This window comes from Heptranchias perlo, chromosome 4 (assembly GCF_035084215.1).
Source record: "Heptranchias perlo isolate sHepPer1 chromosome 4, sHepPer1.hap1, whole genome shotgun sequence".
Taxonomy (NCBI): domain Eukaryota; kingdom Metazoa; phylum Chordata; class Chondrichthyes; order Hexanchiformes; family Hexanchidae; genus Heptranchias; species Heptranchias perlo.
The window spans coordinates 45,469,545-45,496,792 of NC_090328.1; the positions used below are offsets into that span (position 1 = coordinate 45,469,545).

Sequence of the window (27,248 nt, forward strand, 5' to 3'; positions counted from 1 at the left end):
CTGGCGCAGCAAATTCCCTGCAATCCCATAAAAAAGGTTAAAAGTTAATCCTTTAAAATGATGTATTGACTTTTGCGTGTGAACTTTTGCTTATAAACTTTACAGCTCTTCTATTTACCAGACATGTAAGGTGATGGCTAATTGAAGCGGCAGCATATCTGCTGATTAGCCTATACTGGAGTCTTACTGTTTTTATTAAATGTCAAGGTAGGCAGATGTTGCTGTGCCTCAGCATTCCTCTTACACCTTTAACATCTGGAATTAAGTTTTAGCATCAGGATTTATTCTGAGTGTGACAACCTTCACCTTGCTTGCCAGTGTGTGTACAATGTGGTTGGTTGGCTTTCAGAAAAGTAGACGGGTGAGGGGAGAAAGGTGGCTTCTCAACAGTAAGGAATAACAAGCATTCTGGCCAACTCTTGCCAGTTTTTTGTGCCTCTCACTAGCCTATCCATCCAGGTGATAGTGCAAATGCAAGCTGACCACTGTCAGCTTGTGGCATCCAAGTATAATTTCTTTCTCAGGGGATGGTAAAAAGAGTATTGTAGTTTTGTTACTGATGATCAAAGTTTCACTGATAATGTGATTGCAAGATATTTGCAACAATAAAGATGGATATCCCACCTATATTTGGGGATTTGTGGAAAGTTCTTTAGGATGAATACTAAAAGAAGAGAGAAAAGGTCTGAAAAAGACAGAAAGCGAACATTTCTGTTGTCTCTCTCTGGGGTTGATTTTAACCCCCAGCGCGTTTATGGTGGGTGGAAGGGGGGGGGGCACAAAATGTGTACGTTTGAGATCCAGGGTATTTTAACTCCTGGGTCTCATCTACGCCCCGCTGGTGAGCTGCCTGCCCGAAATGGGCGGTAAGTGGTAACTAGCTGGTGGGCGGCAGTAGAAGTTCGAGCAGCTGGAAGCCGCTGGCTGGCACCAAAGGAAAGCTCACCAGTAAGCAGGTACGTCTCAGGCTGGGGATTTCAGGAAGGTCTTGCGGGAAGGAAGGTGGGGGCGGGGGGGTGGGAGTCCGGAGCAGGTGAGGCTATGACTTTCCCTGTGAGCATGGAGGAGGTCTCCTGCTCCTCCTGGTCCAACAAACGAAAGATTTCCACTTATCTTGGAGGGCCTCTTCGACCTTCCCGACAGCTGTCGACCTGCCTTCACCTGGCGGGAAACTGCAGTGGTTTCCCTGCACAGATCCAGGTTAAAATGCAACCGAGGTCCCGTTGATGAAATAGGAACATGATTTGCATTATTTCAGAAGGCTCCTGCCTGCTTCTGACACGAGCCATCTACCTTCAGTGAGTAGTTAAAAATGGTGGCCGTCGGGATTCCAATGGGAATGGGGAAGTAAAGGACAACACTCTATTTTAAAGGCCCTCCCTGCCCATTCCTGCAAGTGAGGTGGGTTAAAATCGACCCCTCTGTCTATACTTTCTTTTTTGTTCTGTCTGTTAATATCTACAAATGAAGTACTAACAATTCATTTACTGTACAAACATTCTGTTATAACCTCACAAATACACCTGACTACATAAAAGTTAACCTACCTGAAAATGCAGTAGCGTGAATGAAGTAACTATTGCTAACACATGTCCAGTCGTCACACTGTGTTCATAAGCCGCAAATTATTTGGTGAATGTGCTTTACTGTTTCTGCCGATATGTTTTGTACCAAAATAAATATGAGTGAAAGGATACTACTGAATCTTGGACTACTGTTTGGCTAATGCGTTTGATTAATTCTTGGCTGCCTTATATAAGAATAATGAAAATTGAAACTGATGTAACCAACTTAAAAACATGACCAATCAGCTGAAAGGTGCAGCTTCAGATCTGTGCTTTCATAATCCATCCTTGCAAAATAACCTTCAAAGCAGAAAAACAGAATCATGTTTGGTGCACAAAACTAGAAATATAATAGGAAGTAAGGGGAAGTGCATTTTAACTTAACAATGGAACCAAAACTCGACAACCAAAAACAGCATAATACAACTCATTTTTTTAATGAAGGACAAGGGAATAGAGGGCTATGGGGGAAGGATGGAAAGAGGTAATTAGAATGGGAGGAGGCTCATGTGGAGTAAAACCAACGGCATAGACCAAAAGGCCTGTTTCTGTGCTATAGATTCTATGTAATGGATTTTTTTCTATGTAAAAAATCTGAATACATAATTCTGAAAGAAGGGGCTAAGTTATCGTAAGTGGCAAATGATCTGCTAAAGGTTAGTTACCTTGATTCTTCAAAAAATCTCCTATGATTGCTCAGTTATTTTTTTGTGGAACAACGTATTTCTTTGATATGAATGCAGCATTGCACATTGGCATTGGTCAGTTTATCAACTGGAGCCAGTTACACCAAGGAATGGACACACATTGGAGAGCTTATGCCGTCCAAATCTGAAAATGAATCCAGTCTCCATTGTAAACTCTCAGGGTCAAATAATTCCAGTGGACAACCTTCAACCCTATAGACCCTGCTGCTACATTGATTCAATTATGCACACAGGCACTGTTTAACCCTCTCCTATCTGCTAGACTGTGAAGGGGTCACTTAAAGCTGGAGCACATTATACTGGAACAACTCCAGATATACAGTAATATAGCAGGTGGAACCCTGCTATATTAAAGATACAGCATGAAGAAGGTATAATAATGAGTGGCTAAACCTCCCAACTGCAATTAATTCTATACACCAAGCTCTTCAATAAACATGTAACATACAACATCAAGCTGTAAAGAAAATCTGTAGGAAAGTGATTTTGGAATCAACTTCATTGTGTGAAGCACATTGAGCCAGTTCAACATGACAAGTGATACAAAATTGCAAGTATTTCTTTCTTTACATGTCTTGATAAATAAAAATATAAGTTCTATATAAAGATACAAGGACACCACAAGATTCTGGCGCAAAGAACCAATCTCAGCTTTCAGGTGATGTTGATAAATTGCTTATGTTTTGTTTATGATCCATCTGCACCCATTATGTAATACCTGATTGTAACACAATCCAGTCTACACATCAACCTATACTTACAAGTATCGATCTTTAACTCTGGAGCATTAATGTACAGCCAGGCTATCTCCATGGGGATTTAACTGGCATCACCAAACTAACATTTTTCAGTGCAGTTGACCAATCACTTGGTCACTCCTCCTAAAATCTCCTTCTCCGCGTCCATTTTTATCTGATTACGCTCCTGTGAAGCACCTTGGGACATTTTTCTACATTGAAGGCTCTATATTAATTCAAGTTGTTGCATTAGTCCTATTCTGGAAGTGGCACTTGTAGATTAATTATGTATGTCATTCTCAAGCAAGTATAACTACAGTATTTATGTTCTTTACAAGATTCAGCAAAATATCATAACAATGTCTTTATCCACACTGTTCATGGTGCCTTTTCGTTAATGAAAAACATATAGGGAAGCCTAAATAGCTATTATAGGTAAAGAGAAGTATTCAACAGGAAAAGTCTGATTCTGATTTACAAACACTATAATTACACAAAATAGTCTAGAAATTCTGGGGTGGCCTTTTGAGCCGATGTGGGTCAGGGCATAACTTCCACCTGTCCCATGGATACACCCCTGAAACAGTCCATAATACTGGAGTTAGGGTATTTACATATTTTAAGCAAGTACCTACGCCACTTACAGAGCCCGTGGGGTGCCAGCCTCGGGGCTTATCTAGGGTGTGGGTTGTGTTGATCTCTGTGAATAAAGGCTTGGAAGCAACTGAAGACCAGGCTCTAGTATTCTATCCTTCACCACCGGGCTATCCAAATTTATAACAGTCACAGCCCAACAGCCTGAAAGAATGTTTTACAAATTTAATAGTTTTCTTTTGAAAAAGTGAACGATTGAATAGATGAAAGGAATACAGTAGATATGGTGTACATGCGTTTTCAGAAGGTGTTTGATAAAGTGTCTCAAAGAAGGCCTGTAAAAAAAAGCAGCCATATGGGATAACTGTAAATGAATAGAAGGTGGGTTGATGGACAGGAAAAAAAAACAGGGTTAATAGGGAAAGGATTTAGCAAACAGCAAGGAGCACTGTAAAAGACTTCAAGAGGACATAGACTAGTAATGGAATGGGTAGATAGGTGACAGATGCAGAAAAGTATGAGGCAATACATTTTGGGAGGAAAAACAAGAAATGGAAGTACATATTCAATAGAGAGTTGCAGAAGGGAACAGAGATCTAGAAGTTCAAATACATAATTCCTTGAAAGTGCAAGTCTGTTTAGATAAAGCCATAAAAAAGACCAATAGCATCTTAGGTTTTATAAATACGAGCATAGAGTACAAGGGCAAAGAGATAGTGATAAATTTGTACAAGGCTAGGGTTAAGATATAGTTACAGTACTGCATGCAGTTCTGGGCACCCCATTATAGAAAATACATTAAAGCCAGAGAGACCATACAGTGTAGATTTATCAGGAGAATAACAGGGACAAGAAACTATATTTATGAGGAGACAATTGTGACAATGGGTGATTTCTAGAGCAGAGAAGGCTAAGGTTGAGATGTAACAGAGGTTTTTAAAAGGTTTTGCATCTTCTAATGAAAAAGGTTGAGCACTGGTGGTGCTTTTTGGCCTTTTTAAAATATGTTTATATGTTTGTAAGGGAGGAAAACTCTCAGTTCATAATGTGCATGAGTATCACACATTCCTATCTTGATAAAATTATATTTTACGCCACAAGTTTAAAAAGTGTTGTTTCAGTGCTTATCCCTATGGTTGAGTTGGTGTAGAGCTAAGCCAAACAAACCAGAAGATTCCAAATTCGATCCCTAGTCTGTGCTGAGTTCCTTGATCTTAATCAGTGTGGTGGTAAGGGGCTATAATTGGCCTCGGCACACCTTGGCTCGGGAGAGGAAATTCAGCCAGAGTTCCCACCCCTGATTAGTATCCAGTGACCCCCTGACGGAAAGTGTGCGTGTATGGACACTGGTTGAGGACAGAATTGGGCTGGATCGTGATTCAACTCATAGTCAAAGTAGCCTGCCAACACTCTTCAGGCTTGCAGAAAAATATCCATTTGATCAAATAATTGATACAAGTTGAGATCTGAAATAACGGCCTCAACATCAACATTAACTCCCCCTGCCAGACAGAAACCCTTGCCACTTACCCGACTGCCATAGACCATTGCCGTGGGTCCTCAGCTGTGGCCTCCTGCTGCTGAATTCCCACTCCTGCCCGCTGGCCAGGTAGTGGATCTGGCTGGGTTTGGGTGGAAGTTGGAGAAAATTTATGGAAACGAGGCCCGGTCATTAAAACCAGCTGAGCCTCGACCTCTCAGTTACATTCGGGTGTGCCACCAGCTTCAGGGCTCACCCCCCCCCCATAAAATCAAGGCCAACCATCCTTCACGGGAGTAAAAATGAGTTACTGTATTCAAGATATCTCCTGTCAGGTAAGAGATAAAGTCTACAGATGACTATGCACTTTGTACTAAAAGTATTCCTCTTCAAACAACAGCCATGATCTTTACCCTTATGTAAACTAATTCAGTGAAGATTATTTCTTAATATAGTTACTACAATGTCGAGGTGTTCCTAAGTAAATCTAATATAAATAGAATACTTTACTGAATTTAATTTGTAAGTCTTGTTTAAACCCTTTTCTGTACAAGTCAGACTGTGTTTTAATCAGTGAGCATGACTGTGCATTTCATTTAGCGCATCCAAGATCCATCAACATGGCTGTGTTAATCCTGCCTATGGATTTTACATACCAGGAAGGCAGTGAGACTCCTCTGTGGTGATTCCCATTCAAAGCAGCTGTTAATGAAGCGGCCGGTGTTCACAAGTACCATGATGCAGCGCCTCACACGGTAGTAGTTTTTCTGGAGGAGCTGGAAAAAGCAACAAACCAATAAAGATGAGAGCGAGTATTTCTTACCCACCACCAAAAAGAAGCAAATAACAAAAAATAAGATAAAGTGGCTTATCTTCAATGTGGTGGAAAGAAATTCATTTTTAGTAGTTTTAAACACTTTTGAAAGAAAAATTCCACCCAGACATACTATCCACCATGACAACAGAAAATCCTGCTAGCACAGAATTAGGACATCCATTCATGAAATGGAATTAATAATATGTACCACATCTGTGGGTTCTTTACAGATACAGGTGGAAATTAAGGATTCTTAATATGCTATGAATAAAAATATTATGAAATAAAATAGCTCTGTTATGGCCCCCAAAAAAGTACATAGATACAGTGCAGCTAAGAAATGACTTGGTCTTTACAACTCTAGCTGGAATAGGCCATAGAATATTCTGACACAATCAATGCTACTTAAATTCAATCAGAATAGGAGGAAAAAAATCAACACCAGATATCAATAATAATTCTAAAAACGGCAACTTTCTGAGAGTCGGTGATAAATTTGAGGAATGCGCCAAGCCTAAAAATCTTATGCTGTGATTCCCCTCCATCTAATAGTTTATCTTTATCAAGTACAAATGTTCCAGAGAATTAACTTCGTTATTCCAGAAAATTTAATCGTCCCCACTTTCACTGAGGCACAGGGGGTAAAGTGCCACTTAAAAGGTAAAACATGGATTTAATACACAATATGGAAAAGGGCTTGACCGGATTGTCGCTGGGTATATTCAAGACCGAGTTCGATGGATATTTGGACACTAATGGAATCAAGGCATATGGGGATAGGGCGGGAAAGTGGAGATGAGGTAGAAGATCAGACATGATCTTATTGAATAGCGGAGCAGGCTTGAGGGACCATACGGCCTACTCCAGCTCCTATTTCTTATGTTGTTATGTAAAAGGAAGCGATTGCCAGAGGACTAAAAAATCTCAGCAGCCCATATTGATATAGGACTATTTTCCTACGTCATGCTTTGGTTTAAAGACACAATCAAAAGGGTTCAAATTAGAGATAAGTACTGTACACCAGGGTATGGTAGTATGGTGGTTATGTTACTGGACCAGGAGGCCAGGACTAATAATCCAGAGTCATGAGTTCAAATCCTGCCACGGCAGCTGGGGAATTTAAATTCAGTTAATTAAATAAAAATCTGGAATAAAAAGCTAGTATCAGTAATGGAGACCATGAAACTACCAGATTGTCGTAAAAACCTATCTGGTTCACAAATGTATTTTAGGGAAGGAAACCTGCCATCCTTACCTGGTCTGGCCTATGTGTGACTCCAGACCCACAGCAATGTGGTTGATTCTTAATTGCCCTCTGAAATGGCCGAGCAAGCCACTCAGTTGTAAAATCTCGCTAAAAAAAGTCATAATAAGAATAAAACCGGACGGACCACCCGGCATCGGACCACTACGCACTGGACACAACAAAAGCAAAGGGAAACCAAGCCCAGTCGACTCTGCAAGCCCTCCTCACTAACATCCGGGGACTTGTGCCAAAATTAGGAGAGCTGTCCCACAGACTCGTCAAGCAACAGCCTGACATAGCCATACTCACAGAATCATACCTTTCAGCCAGCGTCCCAGACTCCTTCATCACCATCCCTGGGTATATCCTGTCCCAGCGGCAGGACAGGCCCACCAGAGGCAGTGGCAAAGTGGTATACAGTCAGGAGGGAATGGCCCTGGGAGTCCTCAACATTGACTCTGGACCCCATGAAATCTCATGGCATCAGGTCAAACATGGGCAAGGAAACGTACTGCTGATTAACACCTACCGCCCTCCCTCAGCAGATGCATCAGTCCTCCTCCATGTTGAGCACAACTTGGAGGACGCACTGAGGGTAGCAAGGGCACAGAATGTACTCTGGGTGGGGGACTTCAATGTCCATCACCAAGAGTGGCTCGGTAGCACCACGACTGAACGAGCTGGCCGAGTCCTGAAGGACATAACTGCCAGACTGGGCCTGCGGCAGGTGGTGAGCGAACCAACATGAGGGAAAAACCTACTTGACCTTGTCCTCACCAATCTTCCTGTCGCAGATGCATCTGTCCATGACAGTATTGGTGGGAGTGACCACCGCACAGTACTTGTGGAGATGAAGTCCCGTCTTCACGCTGAGGACATCATCCAATGTGTTGTGTGGCACTACCACAGCGCTAAATTGGATAGATGCAGAACAGATCTAGCAGCTCAACACTGGGCATCCATGAGGCACTGTGGGCCATCAGCAGCAGCAGAATTGTATTCCAGCACAATGTGTAACCTCATGGCCCGGCATATTCCTCACCCTACCATTACCAACAAGCCAGAGGATCAACCCTGGTTCAATGAGGAGTGTAGAAGAGAATCCAGGAGCAACAACAGGCGTACATAAAAAATGCCAACCTGATGAAGCTACAACTCAGGACTACATGCATGCTAAACAGCGGAAGCAACATGCTATAGACAGAGCTAAGCGATTCCACAACCAACGGATCAGATCAAAGCTCTGCAGTCCTGCCACATTCAGTTGTGAATAGTGGTGGACAATTAAACAACTAATGGAAGGAGGAGGCTCGGTAAATATCCCCATCCTCAATGATGGCAGAGCCCAGCACGTGAGTGCAAAAGACATGGCTGAAGCGTTTGCAACCAGCTTCAGCCAGAAGTGCCGAGTGGATGATCCATCTCGGCCTCCTCCCGAGATCCCCACCATCACAGAAGCCAGTCTTCAGCCAATTCGATTCACTCCAGATTATGTCAAAAAATGGCTGAGTGCACTGGATACAGCAAAGGCTATGGGCCCCGACAACATCCCAGCTGTAGTGCTGAAGATCTGTCTTCCAGAATTAGCCGCGCCTCTAGCCAAGCTGTTCCAGTACAGCTACAACACTGCCATCTACCCGACAAAGTGGAAAATTGCCCAGGTATGTTCTGACCACAAAAAGCAGGATAAATCCAAACCGGCCAATTACCGCCCCATCAGTGATGGAAGGTGTCGTCGACAGTGCGATCAAGCGGCACTTACTCACCAATAACCTGCTCACCAATGTTCAGTTTGGGTTCTGCCAGGACCACTCGGCTCCAGACCTCATTATAGCCTCAGTCCAAATATGAACAAAAGAGCTGAATTCCAGAGGTAAGATGAGAGTGACTGCCCTTGACATCAAGGCAGCATTTGACCGAGTGTGGCATCAAGGAGCCCTAGTAAAACTGAAGTCAATAGGAATCATGGGGAAAACTCTCCAGTGGCTGGGGTCATACCTAGCACAAAGGAAGATGGTAGTGGTTGTTGGAGGCCAATCATCTTTTTTTTTATTCGTTCACGGGATGTGGGCGTCGCTGGCAAGGCCGGCATTTATTGCCCATCCCTAATTGCCCTCGAGAAGGTGGTGGTGAGCCGCCTTCTTGAACCGCTGCAGTCCGTGTGGTGACGGTTCTCCCACAGTGCTGTTAGGAAGGGAGTTCCAGGATTTTGACCCAGCGACAATGAAGGAACAGCGATATATTTCCAAGTCGGGATGGTGTGTGACTTGGAGGGGAACGTGCAGGTGGTGTTGTTCCCATGCGCCTGCTGCCCTTGTCCTTCTAGGTGGTAGAGGTCGCGGGTTTCGGAGCTGCTGTCGAAGAAGCCTTGGCGAGTTGCTGCAGTGCATCCTGTGGATGGTGCACACTGCAGCCACAGTGCGCCGGTGGTGAAGGGAGTGAATGTTTAGGGTGGTGGATCGGGTGCCAATCAAGCGGGCTGCTTTATCTTGGATGGTGTCGAGCTTCTTGAGTGTTGTTGGAGCTGCACTCATCCAGGCAAGTGGAGAGTATTCCATCACACTCCTGACTTGTGCCTTGTAGATGGTGGAAAGGCTTTGGGGAGTCAGGAGGTGAGTCACTCGCCGCAGAATACCCAGCCTCTGACCTGCTCTCGTAGCCACAGTATTTATATGGCTGGTCCAGTTAAGTTTCTGGACAATGGTGACCCCCAGGATGTTGATGGTGGGGGATTCGGCGATGGTAATGCCGTTGAATGTCAAGGGGAGGTGGTTAGACTCTCTCTTGTTGGAGATGGTCATTGCCTGGCACTTGTCTGGCGCGAATGTTACTTGCCACTTATCAGCCCAAGCCTGGATGTTGTCCAGGTCTTGCTGCATGCAGACACGGACTGCTTCATTATCTGAGGGGTTGCGAATGCAACTGAACACTGTGCAGTCATCAGCGAACATCCCCATTTCTGACCTTATGGTGGAGGGAAGGTCATTGATGAAGCAGCTGAAGATGGTTGGGCCTAGGACACTGCCCTGAGGAAGTCCTGCAGCAATGCCCTGGGGCTGAGATGATTGGCCTCCAACAACCACTACCATCTTCCTTTGTGCTAGGTATGACTCCAGCCACTGGAGAGTTTTCCCCCTGATTCCCATTGACTTCAATTTTACTAGGGCTCCTTGGTGCCACACTCGGTCAAATGCTGCCTTGATGTCAAGGGCAGTCACTCTCAACACACCTCTGGAATTCAGCTCTTTTGTCCATGTTTGGACCAAGGCTGTAATGAGGTCTGGAGCTGAGTGGTCCTGGCGGAACCCAAACTGAGCATCGGTGAGCAGGTTATTGGTGAGTAAGTGCCGCTTGATAGCACTGTCGACGACACCTTCCATCACTTTGCTGATGATAGAGAGTAGACTGATGGGGCGGTAATTGGCCGGATTGGATTTGTCCTGCTTTTTGTGGACAGGACATACCTGGGCAATTTTCCACATTGTCGGGTGGATGCCAGTGTTGTAGCTGTACTGGAACAGCTTGGCTAGAGGCGCAGCTAGTTCTGGAGCACAAGTCTTCAGCACTACAGCTGAGATGTTGTCAGGGCCCGTAGCCTTTGCTGTATCCAGTGCACTCAGCCGTTTCTTGATATCACGTGGGGTGAATCGAATTGGCTGAAGACTGGCTTCTGTGATGGTGGGGATATCGGGAGGAGGCTGAGATGGATTATCCACTTGGCACTTCTGGCTGAAGATGGTTGCAAACGCTTCAGCCTTGTCTTTTGCACTTACGTGCTGGACTCCGCCATCATTGAGGATGGGGATGTTTGCAGAGCCTCCTCCTCCCGTTAGTTGTTTAATTGTCCACCACCATTCACGACTGGTTGTGGCAGGACTGCAGAGCTTTGATCTGATCCGTTGGTTGTGGAATCACTTAGCTCTGTCTATAGCATGTTGCTTCCTCTGTTTAGCATGCATGTAGTCCTGAGTTGTAGCTTCACCAGGTTGGCACCTCATTTTTAGGTACGCCTGGTGCTGCTCCTGGCATGCTCTTCTACACTCCTCATTGAACCAGGGTTGATCCCCTGGCTTGTTGGTAATGGTAGAGTGAGGAATATGCCGGGCCATGAGGTTACAGATTGTGCTGGAATACAATTCTGCTGCTGCTGATGGCCCACAGCGCCTCATGGATGCCCAGTTTTGAGCTGCTAGATCTGTTCTGAATCTATCCCATTTAGCACGGTGGTAGTGCCACACAACACGTTGGATGGTGTCCTCAGTGCGAAGACGGGACTTCATCTCCACGAGGACTGTGCGGTGGTCACTCCTACCGAATACTGTCATGGACAGATGCATTTGCGACAGGTAGATTGGTGAGAACGAGGTCAAGTAAGTTTATCCCTCGTGTTGGTTCGCTCACCACCTGCCGCAGGCCCAGTCTAGCAGCTATGTCCTTCAGGACTCGGCCAGCTCGGTCAGTAGTGGTGCTACCGAGCCACTCTTGGTGATGGACATTGAAGTCCCCCACCCAGAGTACATTTTGTGCCCTTGCTACCCTCAGTGCTTCCTCCAAGTGGTGTTCAACATGGAGGAGGACTGATTCATCAGCTGAGGGAGGACGGTAGGTGGTAATCAGCAGGAGGTTTCCTTGCCCATGTTTGACCTGATGCCATGAGATTTCATGGGGTCCAGAGTCAATGTTGAGGACTCCCAGGGCCACTCCCTCCTGACTGTATATCACTGTACCGCCACCTCTGGTGGGTCTGTCCTGCCGGTGGGACAGGACATACCCAGGGATGGTGATGGAAGAGTCTGGGACGTTGGCTGAAAGATATGATTCTGTGAGTATGGCTCTGTCAGGCTGTTGCTTGACTAGTCTGTGGGACAGCTCTCCCAATTTTGGCACAAGTCCCCAGATGTTAGTAAGGAGGACCTTGCAGGGTCGACTGGGCTTGGTGTTTTGCCGTTGTCGTGTCCGGTGCCTAGTGGTCCGATGCCAGGTGGTCCGTCCGGTTTTATTCTTATTATGACTTTTCGTAGCGAGATTTTACAACTGAGTGGCTTGCTAGGCCATTTCAGAGGGCAATTAAGAATCAACCACATTGCTGTGGGTCTGGAGTCACATATAGGCCAGACCGGGTAAGGGTGGCAGGCTTCCTTCCCTAAAGGACATTAGTGAACCAGATGGGTTTTTACGACAATCCGGTAGTTTCATGGCCATCATTACTGATACTAGTATTTTAATTCCAGATTTTTTTATTTAATTAATTGAATTTAATTAATTAATTGAATTTAAATTCGCCAGCTGCCGTGGCGGGATTTGAACTCATGACTCTGGATTTTAGTCCAGGCCTCTGGATTACTAGCCCAATAACATAACCACTATGCTACCGTACCCGGTAGCCCGAAGACATCACTGCTGGACTTCCTCAGGGCAGTGTCTTAGGCCAACCATCTTCAGCTGCTTCACCAATGACCTTCCCTCCATCATAAGGTCAGAAATGGGGATATTCGCTGATGATTGCACAGTGTTCAGTTCCATTCACAACCCCTCAGATAATGTAGCAGTCTGTGCCCACATGCTGCAAGACCTGGACAACATCCAGGTTTGGGCTGATAACTGGTAAGTAACATTCGCACCAGACAAGTGCCAGGCAATGACCATCTCCAACAAGAGAGAGTCTAACCACCTCCCCTTGTCATTCAATGGCAACACCATTGCCGAACCCCCACCATCAACATCCTGGAGGTCACATTGACCAGAAACTTAACTGGGCCAGCTACATAAATACTGTGGCTACAAGAACAGGTCGGAGATTGGGTATTCTGAGGCAAGTGACTCACCTCCTGACTCCCATAGCCTTTCCTCCATCTGCAAGGCATAAGTCAGGAGTGTGATGGAATACTCTCCACTTGCCTGGATGAGTGCAGCTCCAACAACACTCACGAAGCTCGACACCATCCAGGACAAAGCAGCCCGCTTGATTGGCACCCCATCCACCACCCTAAACATTAATTCCCTCTACCACCGGCGCACCGTGGCTGCAATGTGTACCATCTACAAGATGCACTGCAGCAACTCGCCAAGGCTTCTTTGACAGCACCTTCCAATCCTGCAACCTCTACCACCTAGAAGGACAGGTTTAGCAAGCACATGGGAACACCACCATCTGCACGTTCCCCTCGAAGTCACACACCATTCCTTCTTCGTCGCTGGGGCAAAATCGTGGAACTCCATACCTAACAGCACTGTGGGAGAACCCTCACCACATGGACTGCAGCGGTTCAAGAAAGTAGCTCCCCACCACCTTCTCAAGGGCAATTAGGGATGGGCAATAAATGCTGGCCTTACCAGCGATACCCACATCCCATGAATGAATAAAAAACACTTATGATTTAGATGTCATGGTTATTGGCAGTACAAGATATGCATAATGAGTTGCATAACTATCAGGGAAAAAAGTCACTAATTATTTCATATTCCTAATGAAAGTCAACATGACTTCTTGGAGATACAAGGTCACGGTGTTATCAGACAAGAAATGTCTAAAATAATATGTGATACTCCTAGCCGACATAATTCAAAGTATACAATTAGCTCAATTGCTGGAGGCTCAATTTTATGAAGTATGAGGGGCTGCAATGTAATAGAAAACTTGATTAAAACATATTGGTACAAATTTTTCCTTAAGCCATACTGGACAATTTAATTCCAAATCTAATTCTCTCTTGATATCCATCTTGATACAACTGATCAAAGTACTATTTTTGAATGTATTTTATTTATGTGCCCCAATGCTCTCCCCATCTGTCTTGAAAGTGCTGATTGGTACTGGGTATGGGTACTGGGGTATGGTGCCACAGCTGCTGGCGGCCCTCTGATACCAAGAAGCAATTTTCATGAACCAGTACTAACAGAGAGCGAAGCTGTTTATTTGACTGTACAGAGCATGAGGGGAGAATGAAAGTGAACCTCTTGCCATTTTCACCCGACATTTTTCAATAGGTTTAGTGGAGCAGGACCTGTGGCTTAATTCTCCCCCCACCTCCCCTAACCAGGGAAGCACTGAAGTGAATTGCAGTTTATTTTAATAGAAATAAATTAAAGAAATCCCTCAAAGGCTCAATGAGTAAATGTGCTTGGATTTTGGTACTGGGCATAATCCTTAAAACCTCCTCAAATGGCCAATGGGTCACTTAATCTGTATAAATGATGGAAAGTTTGTTAATCCAGCTGTGGACTGCACAATTGCACCAGAGAATGATAGCACTTGTTTCAAGTGTCCAGATGCAACAAGTCATGTGGACTTGTGGACTTTGCAGTGGAGAACTGAGGGTACATATTTGGTGGAAGAGGAAGGGTCTGAGAAGCGGGGGAGTCAGGTGTGGAAATACATCATCAAGATGATTAATGTAGTGTCACTGACTAGAAGGACCTGGATGGAAGTGAGAAGAAAATGACATAAATTAAGGAAGTGCACAAAGGTACTGCAAGAATATTGCTGTCAATTAGCAGGCACGGGACATATACGAAGATTGTGAAAAGTAGTATAATAATATATATATAATTTTTAATAACAAAACCAAATTTAAGGAGAGAGATGTTAATAAGAATGTAGAAAGTAAAATAGAAGGGACAGTAGCAGTGTTATGCAAATTACGATTCACTCCATGATATGAGAGACAGCAATATTCTTGCAGTACCTTTGTGCTCTTCCTTAATTTATGTCGTTTTCTTCTCACTTCCATCCAGGTCCTTCTAATCGGTGGCGCTACATTAATCATCTTGATGTATTTCCACACCTGACTCCCCCGCTTCTCAGATCCTTCCTCTCCCTCCAGATATGTACCCTCAGTTCTCCACTGCAAAGTCCGCAAGACGTTGCATCTGCAGAAAGTAATTTTCAGGATCCACATCCCCTCTAACCTTACATTTCAAGGCAGACCTGGCATACAATTGGAGAGCACAGAGTGAAATAAGCAGTGGACCCCTAACCATAAGCTACTGACTGCATGCAAAAAAAATGAGAATTTTGTAATGAGAAGAACAGGTCGACAGTATGGGTGTGCACCCTTCATCAGAACTCTGATGAAAGTTATACACCCAAAATGTTAGCCTAATGAAGGGCACGCACCTGAAATGTTAACCTGATGAAAGGCATACACCTGAAACATTAACCTGAAGAAGGGTACACACCTAAAATGTTAGCTTGTCTTTTCTCTTTACAGAGGTTGGCTGACATGCCGAATATTTCCAGCATTTTTTTGGTTTTATTTCAGATTTTCAGCATTTGCAGTTTTTTCCTTTTTTATTTGAATGAAATTCATTAATTTTCATTTCTATCTTGCAGGCTGTCATTCTTTTTGAGCAAAAGAAGTGTCAGTTGTCCAAAAGGCAAACAAGATGGCTGACTCCCTAGCTGTCCACTGTAGGTCCCTGTGGCATTAAACTTTAGTGAGTGTTGACTATCATTGCCACTGGACGTGCACGTCACACGGTGACTGTCCCCGCACGTCTTCATGCTCAGGTGGCATACTTCAGTCACAGTTTCCCTGCATCACCTAAGCTTCCTTATACCCACATTGCCAACTCCGCTGTGGTATAGCCACCACCTGGGACAGTATCCTATGCCCTTTGCGCTCCCAGGGCCCCCTCTCCTCCTCTTCCACTGTGATATACCTGTCGTGTGGCAGTTAATTTCATACTTTCTGTCAAAATCTCCTGTGCACTATTCAGTTCTGTGACTGCTGTGGCAATGTTTTGAAAGGTTCTCATTTGTTAAGCTTATTCTTGCCAGGTCCAACCCTGAGTAAAATACTTCAGCCCCTTTATACTTATCACAAAGGCAGCTGAGTGCAGAGAGAGCAAAAGGCAGTGTCCTTGTATTAGTTTTGCGCCAGCCCAAGATTTTCTGCTGGGGCTGTGCCGAGGGTACTCCAGGGGGCAAACCTCATTATTCTATGTATTTGGGGTGATCTAGGGGTGTGTCTGGTCAGCCCCAGAAATTGGGTTGCTTTGCTCCCTTGAAGCAAGCTCCTCCAGTTGCTCCAATTAACGTTGGAGCAGAGGATAGGCCGCCAGTGCACAGCCATAAGGAAATACCTCCCTGCACCTCTTAGCTCTAATGCCCTTGGATTGGTAATTATATATCTTTTAAAGCTTTTACTTTGGGGATTTCTTCTATTAGATTGATTGTGATGCATTTTTTGGATCTTTTTCAGTTCGAGTTATTGTTTTGTTTTTATTTGGCTCTTGTTACCACCTACTAGTCATGAGGAAAACTCCATATCCTCAACAAGAACTCCACCTCCCCCCGCTGGCCATTATCTCAGATGTAAACAATTTTACAACACCAAGTTATAGTCCAACAATTTTATTTTAAAATCCACAAGCTTTCGGAGGCTTCCTCCTTCCTCAGGTGAATGTGGAAATGTGGAACATTATCTCAGACACTTTGAAGCCCTGATATCAGTATCTAGGACTGGGAATGAATGCTTATCAAAACCACTCACTGACAAGCTACTGGCAATAACAGCAGAATGCATCTCTTGTGGCTGGAAGCCCCAAAATGGCAGGTCCTTAATGATCTTGGATGTAATATCCCTTAACCAGTGGTAATTCAGGGCAATGTGGGAGTCATTATGGCATATCACATATTTCCTGATCAGCCCCCATAGCATTCCACAATGCTGACCCTGAGTGGCAAAACCAGCCAGGGGAATGCACCCTAGCATTTACTGTATATTAAAAAAAAATCAACTGGACTCTAGTTTATTATATTTCACTACTTTAGATAAGTGTAATGGATGAAAATTTGATTTTACCCTACATTATTACACAATACTGTAAGGGATTAGAATCCAATTAATGAGGAACACAGATTCAATCAGAATAGAAACACGCTGAAACAATGATTTCAATTTCAAGGAAATAAATTTCTGTCTTTATTTTTAGTGAGGCCTAACAGATGGCTAATCTGCCCCTGGCTAACTTGAAATCTATCTAATTGTTTCAAATAATTTGCATGTTAAGATAAAAAAGTGACTTGAAAATTCATAGGTAACACATCATAGATCATTAATATTGATTTTGGTGGTTTAAATAATGAATAAATACAAAACTACTGAGGAATTCAATGCATCAGATCCACTGGACTACCGAGAAAATCACTGCACAAGACCTCCAACCAACACTATACACCAGATACATCGACGACATTTTCTTTCTATGGACCCACGGCAAGGAATCACTAAAGAGACTACACGATAACATCAACAAGTTCCATCCCACCATCAAGCTCACCATGGACTACTCCTCAGAATCAGTTTCTTTCTTGGACACACGAATCTCCATCAAAGACGGGCACCTCAGCACCTCACTCTACCGCAAGCCCACGGACAACCTCACGATGCTCCACTTTTCCAGCTTCCACCCTAACCACGTCAAAGAGGCCATCCCCTATGGACAGGCCCTGCGAATACACAGGGTCTGCTCAGACGAGGAGGAACGCGATGGACACCTACAGACGCTGAAAGACGCCCTAGTAAGAACGGGATATGACGCTCGACTCATCGATCGACAGTTCCGACGGGCCACAGCAAAAAATCGCATAGACCTCCTCAGGAGACTAACACGGGACGCAACCAACAGAGTACCCTTTGTCGTCCAGTACTTCCCCGGAGCGGAGAAACTATGCCATGTTCTCCGCAGCCTTCAACATGTCATCAATGAGGACAAACACCTCGCTATGGCCATCCCCACACCTCCACTACTCGCCTTTAAACAGCCACCCAACCTCAAACAGACCATCGTTCGCAGCAAACTACCTAGCTTTCAAGAGAACAGCGTCCACGACGCCACACAACCCTGCCACGGTAACCTCTGCAAGACATGCCAGATCATCGACACAGATACCACCATCACACGAGATGACACCACCCACCAGGTGCATGGTTCATACTCCTGTGACTCGGCCAACGTTGTCTACCTCATACGTTGCAGGAAAGGATGCCCCAGAGCATGGTACATTGGCGAGACCATGCAGACACTGCGACAACGGATGAACGGACACCGCGCAACAATCGCCAAACAGGAGGGTTCCCTCCCAGTCGGGGAACACTTCAGCAGTCATGGACATTCATCCACCGACCTTCGGGTAAGCGTACTCCAAGGCGGCCTTCGAGACACACGACAACGCAAAATCGTCGAGCAGAAATTGATAGCCAAGTTCCGCACCCATGAGGACGGCCTCAACCGGGATCTTGGGTTCATGTCACGCTACACGTTACCCCACCAGCGAACAAATGTTATCTGTTTTTAATATAATGGGTCATTTGCTGGCTCTCTCTGCCTTCCGGATGTTTCTGCCTCTCTCTGTGTTTTTTTTTCTCTTTTTTTTCCCTGTTTGTTTTTTTGTTGAATGTGTATTCGGGGGTTCTGCAGGTGACACCTCTCTGTCTGAACACGGTGATTGCCTTGGCAACGGGCAGTTGCAGGGGCAGTCTGTAAACACCATGTATTGTTCAATATGTATAAATGCGTAGGCTTCAAGGAGCTCTTGAAACATTTGCCTGAGGAAGGAGAAAATCTCCGAAAGCTTGTGAATTTAAAATAAAATTGCTGGACTATAACTTGGTGTTGTAAAATTGTTTACAATTGTCAACCCCAGTCCATCACCGGCATCTCCACATCGAGAAAATTTGGTGCATCAGGTGCTTTACACCACCAGAAAGCTTGGGTAAATACATAGCCACCAGACTGCCAGAAAACTTGGATACATCGGACTGAAGACCACCAGGGAGCCTGAATGCATCAGATCCCCTACATTACAAGAGAACCCAGGCAGAGAAATAGCCGTTGGATTGCCAGGAAACTTGGACACATCTCGTCATTAGATCACCAAGGAATTCAAATGCATCTAACTCAGAAGGCTGACTAAAAATGCATCAGCTCACGAGATCGCCAGAGTACACAGGGGACCAGATCCATAGATGGCTTAACTGCCAAGGAAATTGATGCATTGGTCCCACTGGACCACTCAAGAACTGGAACCAGCAAATGCATAGCCAGGAACCCATTAAGGAAATCACTGAGGATTGGTTAACAGGCAGAAAGCAGAGAGTAGGAATAAATGGGTCATTTTCAGGTTGGCAGCTTGTTACTAGTGGGGTGCCACAGGGATCGGTGCTTGGGCCTCAGCTATTTACAATCTATATTAATGACGCAGATGAAGGGACCAAGTGTAATGTATCCAAGTTTGCTGACGATACAAAGCTAGGTTGGAAAGTAAGCTGTGAGGACGCAAAGAGACTGCAAAGGGATATCGACAGGTTAAGTGAGTGGGAAGAAGGTGGCAGATGGAGTATAATGTGGGGAAGTGTGAGGTTATTCACTTTGGTAGGAAAAATAGAAAAACTGAATATTTTTTAGATAGTGAGAACTATTAAATTTTGGTGACCAGAGAGACTTGGGTGTCTTTGTACATGAAACACAGAAAGTTTAACATGCAGGTACAGCAAGCAATTAGGAAGGCAAATGGTATGCTGGCCTTTATTGCAAGGGGGTTTGGAGTACAAGAGTAAGGAAGTCTTGCTGCAATTGTACAGTGTTTTGGTGAGACCACACCTGGAGTACTGTGTACAGTTTTGGTTTCCTTACCTAAGGAAGGATATACTTGCCTTAGAGGCGGTGCAATGAAGGTTCACTAGATGGATTCCTGGGATGAGAGGGTTGTCCTATGAGGAAATATTGAGTAGATTGGGCCTATGGTCTCTGGAGTTTAGAAGAATGAGAAGTGATCTCATTGAAACATATAAGATTCTAAGAGGGCTTGACGGGGTGGATGCTGAGAGGATGTTTCCCCTGGCTGGAGAGTCTAGGGGACATAGTCTCAGGATAAGAGGTCGGACATTTAGGACTGAGATGAGAAGGAATTTCTTGACTCAGAGGATTGTGAATCTTTGGAATTCTCTACCCCAGAGGGCTGTGGATGCTGAGTCGTTCAGTATATTCAAGACTGAGAATGATAGGTTTTTGGAATCTAAGGGAATCAAAGGATATGGGGATTAGGCAGGAAAGTGGAGTTGAGGTCGAAGATCAGCCATGATCTTACTGAATGGCGGAGCAGGCTCGAGGGGCCATGTGGCCTACTCCTGCTCCTATTTCTTATGTTCTTATCAGTTGGATGAATGCAAAATCAGGAAGTTGGTAAGGAAATTTGACAGCTGCACACAGAGCTAGTAAACTGAATAAATAGCAAAATATAAATTAAAAAAAAAATACAGATACTAAAACATCTGAACGCCACAACAGCAGCTGCGAGAAATCAGTGAAGTGCGAGATGCGGGAAGAGTATGGAACTCAACCTACGTGGGAGTGATTGGGATATAAGTATTGACATTTTTATTTATTGATTTGACTATATTTTGAATTTAAATTTATTTTAATTTACATCAATTTAGTTGTTCAATACCAGGAGCTGTTTAAAGCTGTTTATTTGGTATTTTAATTGTCAGCGGTTTGAAGCAGTAATAGTCAATTAATTAGTTACAAAAAAGGTGTGAGTGGCCGTTTTTTCCTGTGACAGTTGGACTAATGTGTAAGTTAAGACAGTTTGGGATAGATTTCCAATTTGTCGTTCGAGTGTAAAACTGATGCTGTGGATTAGCCACCCGTTACCGAAACCACCCAATTTTCTTGTCCATTGAAATCAATAAATCGGGAGGTTTTGATAATGTGCAGACGATCTGTGACACCAGTTTTACACCTGGAAGTTAAACATCTACCCCTAAAAATTTGAGTTGGAAAGAGGGAAGGCTATACCAAGGGGAGGGCCTTCAACTGAACCAAAATGGCACCAATGTCCTTGCCGAGAGGGTCAATGGAACAGTTTGGGAGGATTCAAACTAATATGATGAGAGTGGGGAAAACACAGGTTTGAGACTAATGAGCGAGAGCAGGATTAATAGAACTACTGGAATAGAAGAAAGGTTATCTGAAATAAATTGTTAGAAAATACTATTAGAGGAGAAAGGGAAGGAAACGGGTTTTGAGGTGGTAAAAGATAAACACACTGTTGTAGAAGGAGTAATGAATAGCAAAAAGTTAAACAAGGAAACCAAGATAAAGAATGATAGTCAAACGAAAGAGAAAGAAAGAATGAAAAATAAAGAAAGAGAAGAAAGAAAAAGAGAAAGGAAGTGGAAAGAAGAAAGCAAGATAAGAGAAAGAAAGAGAAAAAAATTAACAGAAAGAGGAGAAAAAGAGAAAGAAAAAGAAAGCATGCAAGAGAGAAAAAGAAAGGAGAATGAAAAGGAAAGTAAGAGAAAGAAAGAAGAAAGGAGAAAGAAAGAAAAAGAACGAACGAGAAAGAAAGCAAGAAAGAGAAAGAAAAAGAAGGAAGAAAGGAGAAAGAAAAAGAAAGTAAAAGAAAGAAAGGAAAGAAAGCAAGAAAGAAAGAAGGAAAGAGAAAAGAAAGAAAGAAAGAACTTGCATTTATATAGCCCCTTTGTCTACCTCACTATGTCCCAAAACGCTTCAAAGCCAATGAAGGACTTTTGAAGTGCCATCACTGTTGTACTGTAGGGAAATGCGGCATCCAATTTGCACACAGGAAGGTCCTACAAACAGCAATGAGATGACCAAATAATCTGCTTTTTTCAACAGTGTTGGTTGAGGGATAAATGTTAGACAGAAGCATTAATAGCTATGGAAGGAAATGATATAGTGGCTATAATGAAGATTTGGCTTAACTTTGGACATGACTAGGGCCTTAATATTCCTGGCTATAACATTTATGGGATAGATAGGGAGAGAGAAATGGGAGTGAGGCGGCTGTGCTAAAATATTACGGTGTTCTTGGGGGTTGTGTTAAGACAGAAGGGGAGAATTTCCATAAGGTTCAAATAATTTCCTGCTCTAACTTAGTGGAGGATCAGTGAAATATTGGCAGAAACACTTGAGAATTGGCATAAATGGCTCTTTTTAGCCATTCCACTGATCTCCCAACAGAAAATCCCTGCAGAAATTCCAGGCGAGAATCTAAATGGATAGAGTTAAGAAATAGGAAGAGAAATGGTACAATTCCTGATGTACATTAAGGCCACCAAACAGTGGAGATGCGATAGAGGTGGAGATCTGCAGACAATTCAAAGAGCTATGTAATCTCTTCAAAGAGATCAATGCACTCCTCCAATTCTGGCCTCCTGCGCATCCCCGATTTTCATTGCTCCACCATTGGCAGCTGTGCCTTCAGCTGGCTAGGCCCTAAGCTCTGGAATTCCCTCCCCAAACCTCTCTGACTCTCTATCTTTCTCTCCTCCTTTAAGACGCTCCTTGTTGGGGGTAATATATCAGCATGGTTAGAGGATTGGTTAACAGACAGAAAACAGAGAGTAAGGATAAATGGGTCATTTTCAGGTTGGCAGTTTGTTACTAGTGGGGTGCCGCAGGAATCAGTGCTGGGACCTCAGCTATTTATAATCTATATTAATGACTTAGATGAAGGGACCGAGTCTAATGTATCCATGTTTGCTGACGATACAAAGCTAGGTGGGAAAGTAAGCTATAAGGAGGACACAAAGAGTCTGCAAAGGGATATGGACAGATGGGACAGATGGACATATGAGTGCCAAGAAGGTGGCAGATGGAGTATAATGTGGGGAAATGTGAGGTTATTCACTTTGGTAGGAAGAATAGAAAAGCAAAATATTTTTTAAATGGTGAGAAACTATTAAATGTTGGTGTTCAGAGGGATTTGGGTGTCCTTGTACACGAAACACAAAAAGTTAACATGCAGGTACAGCAAGCAATTAGGAAGGCAAATGGTATTTGGCCTTTATTGCAAGGGGGTTGGAGTGCAAGAGTAAGCAAGACTTGCTGCAATTGTGCAGGGCTTTGGTGAGACCACACCTGGAGTACTATGCACAGTTTTGGTCTCCTTACGTAAGGAAGGATATACTTGACTTGAAGGCAGTGCAACAAACATTCACTGGATTGATTCCTGGGATGAGTGGGTTGTCCTATGAGGAGAGGTTGATTAGATTGGGCCAATACTCTCTGGAGTTTAGAAGAATGAGAGGTGATCTCATTGAAACGTATAAGATTCTGAGAGGCCTTAACAGGGTAGAAGCTGAGAGGCTGTTTCCCCTGGCTGGAGAGTCCAGAACTAGGGACATGGTCTCAGGATAAGGGCCATTTAGGACTGAGATGAGGAGAAATTTCTTTAGTCAGAGGGTTGTGAATCTATGGAATGCTCTATCCCAGAGAGCTGTGGCTGCTCAGTCGTTGAGTATATTCAAGGCTGAGATCGATAGATTTTTGGACTCTAAGGGAATAAGGGATATGGGGATTGGGTGGGAAAGTGGAGTTGAGATTGAAGATGAGCCATGATCTTATTGAATGGCAGAGCAGGCTCGAGGGGCTGTATGGCCTACTCCTGCTCCTATTTCTTATGTTCTTATGTCCTTAAAACCTACCTCTTTGACCAAGTATCTCCTCATGATGCTCGGTATCAAATTTTGTTACATAACGCTCCTGTGAAGCGCCGTGGGACTTTTTACCACATTAAAGGCGCTATATAAATGCAAGTTGTTGTTGTAAGAACAATGTTAATATTGTGTGATTTTAACTCTCCAATGACACAACTGGAATAAAGGTAATGCATGTGGTCAAACTGGGGAATGTTTTTTAGAATGCTTTCAGGATGGCTATCTAGATTAGTTGACTCATGCCTTTCAAATTGTAGGTCACTGCCAACTTGAACATGTTAAATAAATAAATATACATTTAAATATTTATGTACGTTTTGGATTTCCAGATTACCAATATTTCCTTGGCAAAACAAGCTCCCATAGAGAAAAAAACATTGTTACGAAAGGTAGTAATGAGTAATGAATCAGATTTAGTTAACAGCTTAACTGTGCGCGAACATCTATTCAATAGCGATCATAACATGATCGAGTTCAATGTAGTGTTTGAAAGGGAAAAAAGTGAATCAGCTGCTAAGATTCTAGAGTTGGGTAAGGCCGATTTCAATGGGATGAGACAGAGACTGTCCACAGTAAACTGGGCAAATCTGTTAATGGGTAAAGCGACTGATGATCAGTGGGAAATGTTTAAAGAAACATTTAACGTGATACAGAATCGGTTTATACCCCTGAGGGGCAAGAACTCTACTTGCCAAAAAAAACAGCCATGGACAACTGAAGAGGTAAGGGACAAATGTAAGGAATCTTACAACACCAGGTTACAGTTTTATTTGAAAATCACAAGCTTTCGGAGGCTTTCTTCTTCGTCAGGTGAGTGTGGGATTCCATGGAAGGTACCGCATATATAGTCAGAGAACAATGCCTGGTGATTACAGATAATCTTTCCAACTGCCCGTTGTCAAGGCAATCAAAGGAGTCGAATAGTGTTCAGACAGAGAGACATTACATACAGGACTACTGAATATACAAACGGTCAGAACCCAAAGACAGAGAGAGAGAGAAACATCCGAAAGGAAGAGAAAGAGAGAGGATGACCAGTTGTATTAAAAACAGATAACTCTTTTTTCACTGGTGGGGTTATCGAAGTTTATAAGATATTAAGGGGAACAGATAGGGTGGATAGAGAGAAACTATTTCCGCTGATTGGGGATTCTAGGAGTAGGGGGCACAGTGTAAAAATTAGGGCCAGACCTGTCAGGAGCGAGATTAGAAAACATTTCTACACACAAAGGGTGGTAGAAGTTTGGAACTCTCTTCCGCAAACGGCAATTGATACTAGCTCAATTGCTAAATTTAAATGTGAGATAGATAGCTTTTTGGCAACCAAAGATATTAAGGGATATAGGCCAAAGGCAGGTGTATGGAGTTAGATCACAGATCAGCCATGATCTTATCAAATGGCGGAGCAGGCATGAGGGGCTGAATGGCCTACTCCTGTTCCTATGTTCCTATAATTGGGGCCCAACTCGGGATCCAGGGTGAGGAAGATTTGAGGGTGGCAATTTTTAAAAATTATTTTACGAAGGAGGCTAAAAGGGCAGTTCTTTCAACCTTCCTGGGGGGGTGGGGGGGGGGAATCCCAACACATCCTCTGGACCCGGCACAGTATGCCACAGTTTGGACCTCCAGGTTTAGGTGGGGAGCTCAAGATGTGTCCCTAGCAACCTAGATGCCGTCACTGGGTTTCAAAGTAGGGAACCTCTCTTTGGTCCTGGAAAGTCTGGCAGAATCAGTTAGTTCAGTACTCACTGGGATGACCATCTGCAATTCTGGTCTCTTTAGATTTTTAAGAATCCATGTTCTGAACAGTTAAGCATACTGATAAGCAGATGTCCTTTGTCCTTGTAAATAACTAACGCTGAATTCTAGGCACCGTTATCGTCATCAATATTTTGGGACATCCACGATTTTATGTGGAAACAATGCTAAGAAGCTTCAAATATGAACTAAATTTAAAACTTGACTCATGGACTCACAGAAAGTTAACAGCACGGAAGGAGGCCATTTGCCCCATTGAGTCCGTGGCAGCTCTATGCAAGAGCAATCCATCTAGTCCCACTCCCCCGCTTTATCCCCGAGACCTTGCAATTTTTTTCCTTTCAAGTACTTATCCTGTTCCCTTTTGAAAGCCACGATTGAATCTGCCTCCACCAGCTGCCCTGGCAGTGCATTCCAAATCCTAACCACTTGCTGCGTAAAGAAGTTTATCCTCATGTCACCTTTGGTTCTTTTGCTAATCTCCTTAAATGTATGTCCTCTGGTTCTTGACCCTTCCGCCAATGGGATTCATAGCATTTTTGTGTCTTAACAAATGTGACTTGTAAAATCTGGTTGCACTTCATGGCACATACTTGTACAGTGATAAAACCAAATTAGATTAGCAAATTTATATTAGCTGGCAAACTAGAAATGTCCAACTAGATTATGAAATGTACTCATATTATGTATTTGACTTGCATTGTTTTCAAGTGTCGATAAAATGTGGTGCACTAACTTATCATACAAGCGAGGTAGAGTCAGTAACTTACAGTTTGTGCAATCCATGCCGTTTGTAGGCTTTGAATATCCCTATGGGTTCAATCGCATGCAGTGAGACTGAACTTATTCTTAATTAACTGAATGAAGTCAGTTTCATACTATTAATTTGACCTGTCATATGATGTGTTATAGGAGGCTGTCAAAAATTATTTAACGTGATACAAAAAGCCATGGACGACAAAAGGGGTAAAGGACAACATAAAACTAAAAGGAAAGCATACAAAAATGCAAAAAGTAGCAATGATCCTGGCGAGTGGGAGAGATACAAAGGGTGACAAAACAGATCGTAAGAGCTACAAAAAGGGAGTATGAAAAGAAACTTGCAAGGGATATCAAAATCAACACAAAATTTTTTTACAATTATATTAGGAGAAAGAGGGTGGTCAAGAGCAATGTGGGCCCTTTAAAATACTGTAAATGAAAATAAGGAATTGGCGGACATGTTAAATAATTACTTTGCGTCAGTATTTACAATAGAGAAAGAGGATAGCATGCTGGACATCCCAAGGAAACTAATTTTGAATCAGGGCAGGGACTCATCAAAATTAACATAAGCAAATTAACAGCAATGAAGAAAATAGTGGCACTAAAGAGTGACAAATCCCCAGGGCCAGATGGTTTCCATCCCAGGGTTTTAAAGGAAGTAGGTGAGAACATTACAGATGCCCTAACAATAATCTTTTTATATTTTGTACAAATATTAAATTTAATGGTATACATTTTAATCCAGTTAATCACACAGAAAGATATGCAGCATTTATATCAGCACATATGTATCAGTGGGGGATAGGACCAATCCAGTGGAATTCTATGCTTGGATCAGAATTATTTTTTTGCCTGGATGCGCTTTGGTGCAGATTGTGCTGTACGCTTAAAAGTTAATCCGTATAAAAAAAAACTTTCAAAAAATTAGTATGAACAGACTCAAACACAGCATCAGCATTTGCTTTTAGTACTTTAGCCAGACATATAGCCTGATTCAAATAGGTCTCAGTACGTGCCTTCAGCAAGTGCCTTCCTTGTGTAGGAGTTGGATTTTGATAAGCCCATACAATCGTGTTTGTCATTGGGCTTATTTAGTGAATTGACATGCTA

General features: G+C 43.4%; 1 protein-coding gene across 8 annotated transcripts in view; it reads right to left on the minus strand.

Moving 5' to 3' along the window:
* The window catches only part of LOC137320893 (multiple C2 and transmembrane domain-containing protein 1-like), a 603,286-nt gene that overhangs the window by 174,600 nt on the left and 401,438 nt on the right, over positions 1-27,248 (minus strand). For all 8 annotated transcript variants that reach the window (XM_067982848.1, XM_067982849.1, XM_067982856.1 and 5 more), the window contains one exon: positions 5,740-5,859. In XM_067982848.1, the coding sequence (XP_067838949.1) occupies positions 5,740-5,859 (120 nt within the window). The remainder of the gene's footprint in view (positions 1-5,739; positions 5,860-27,248) is intronic.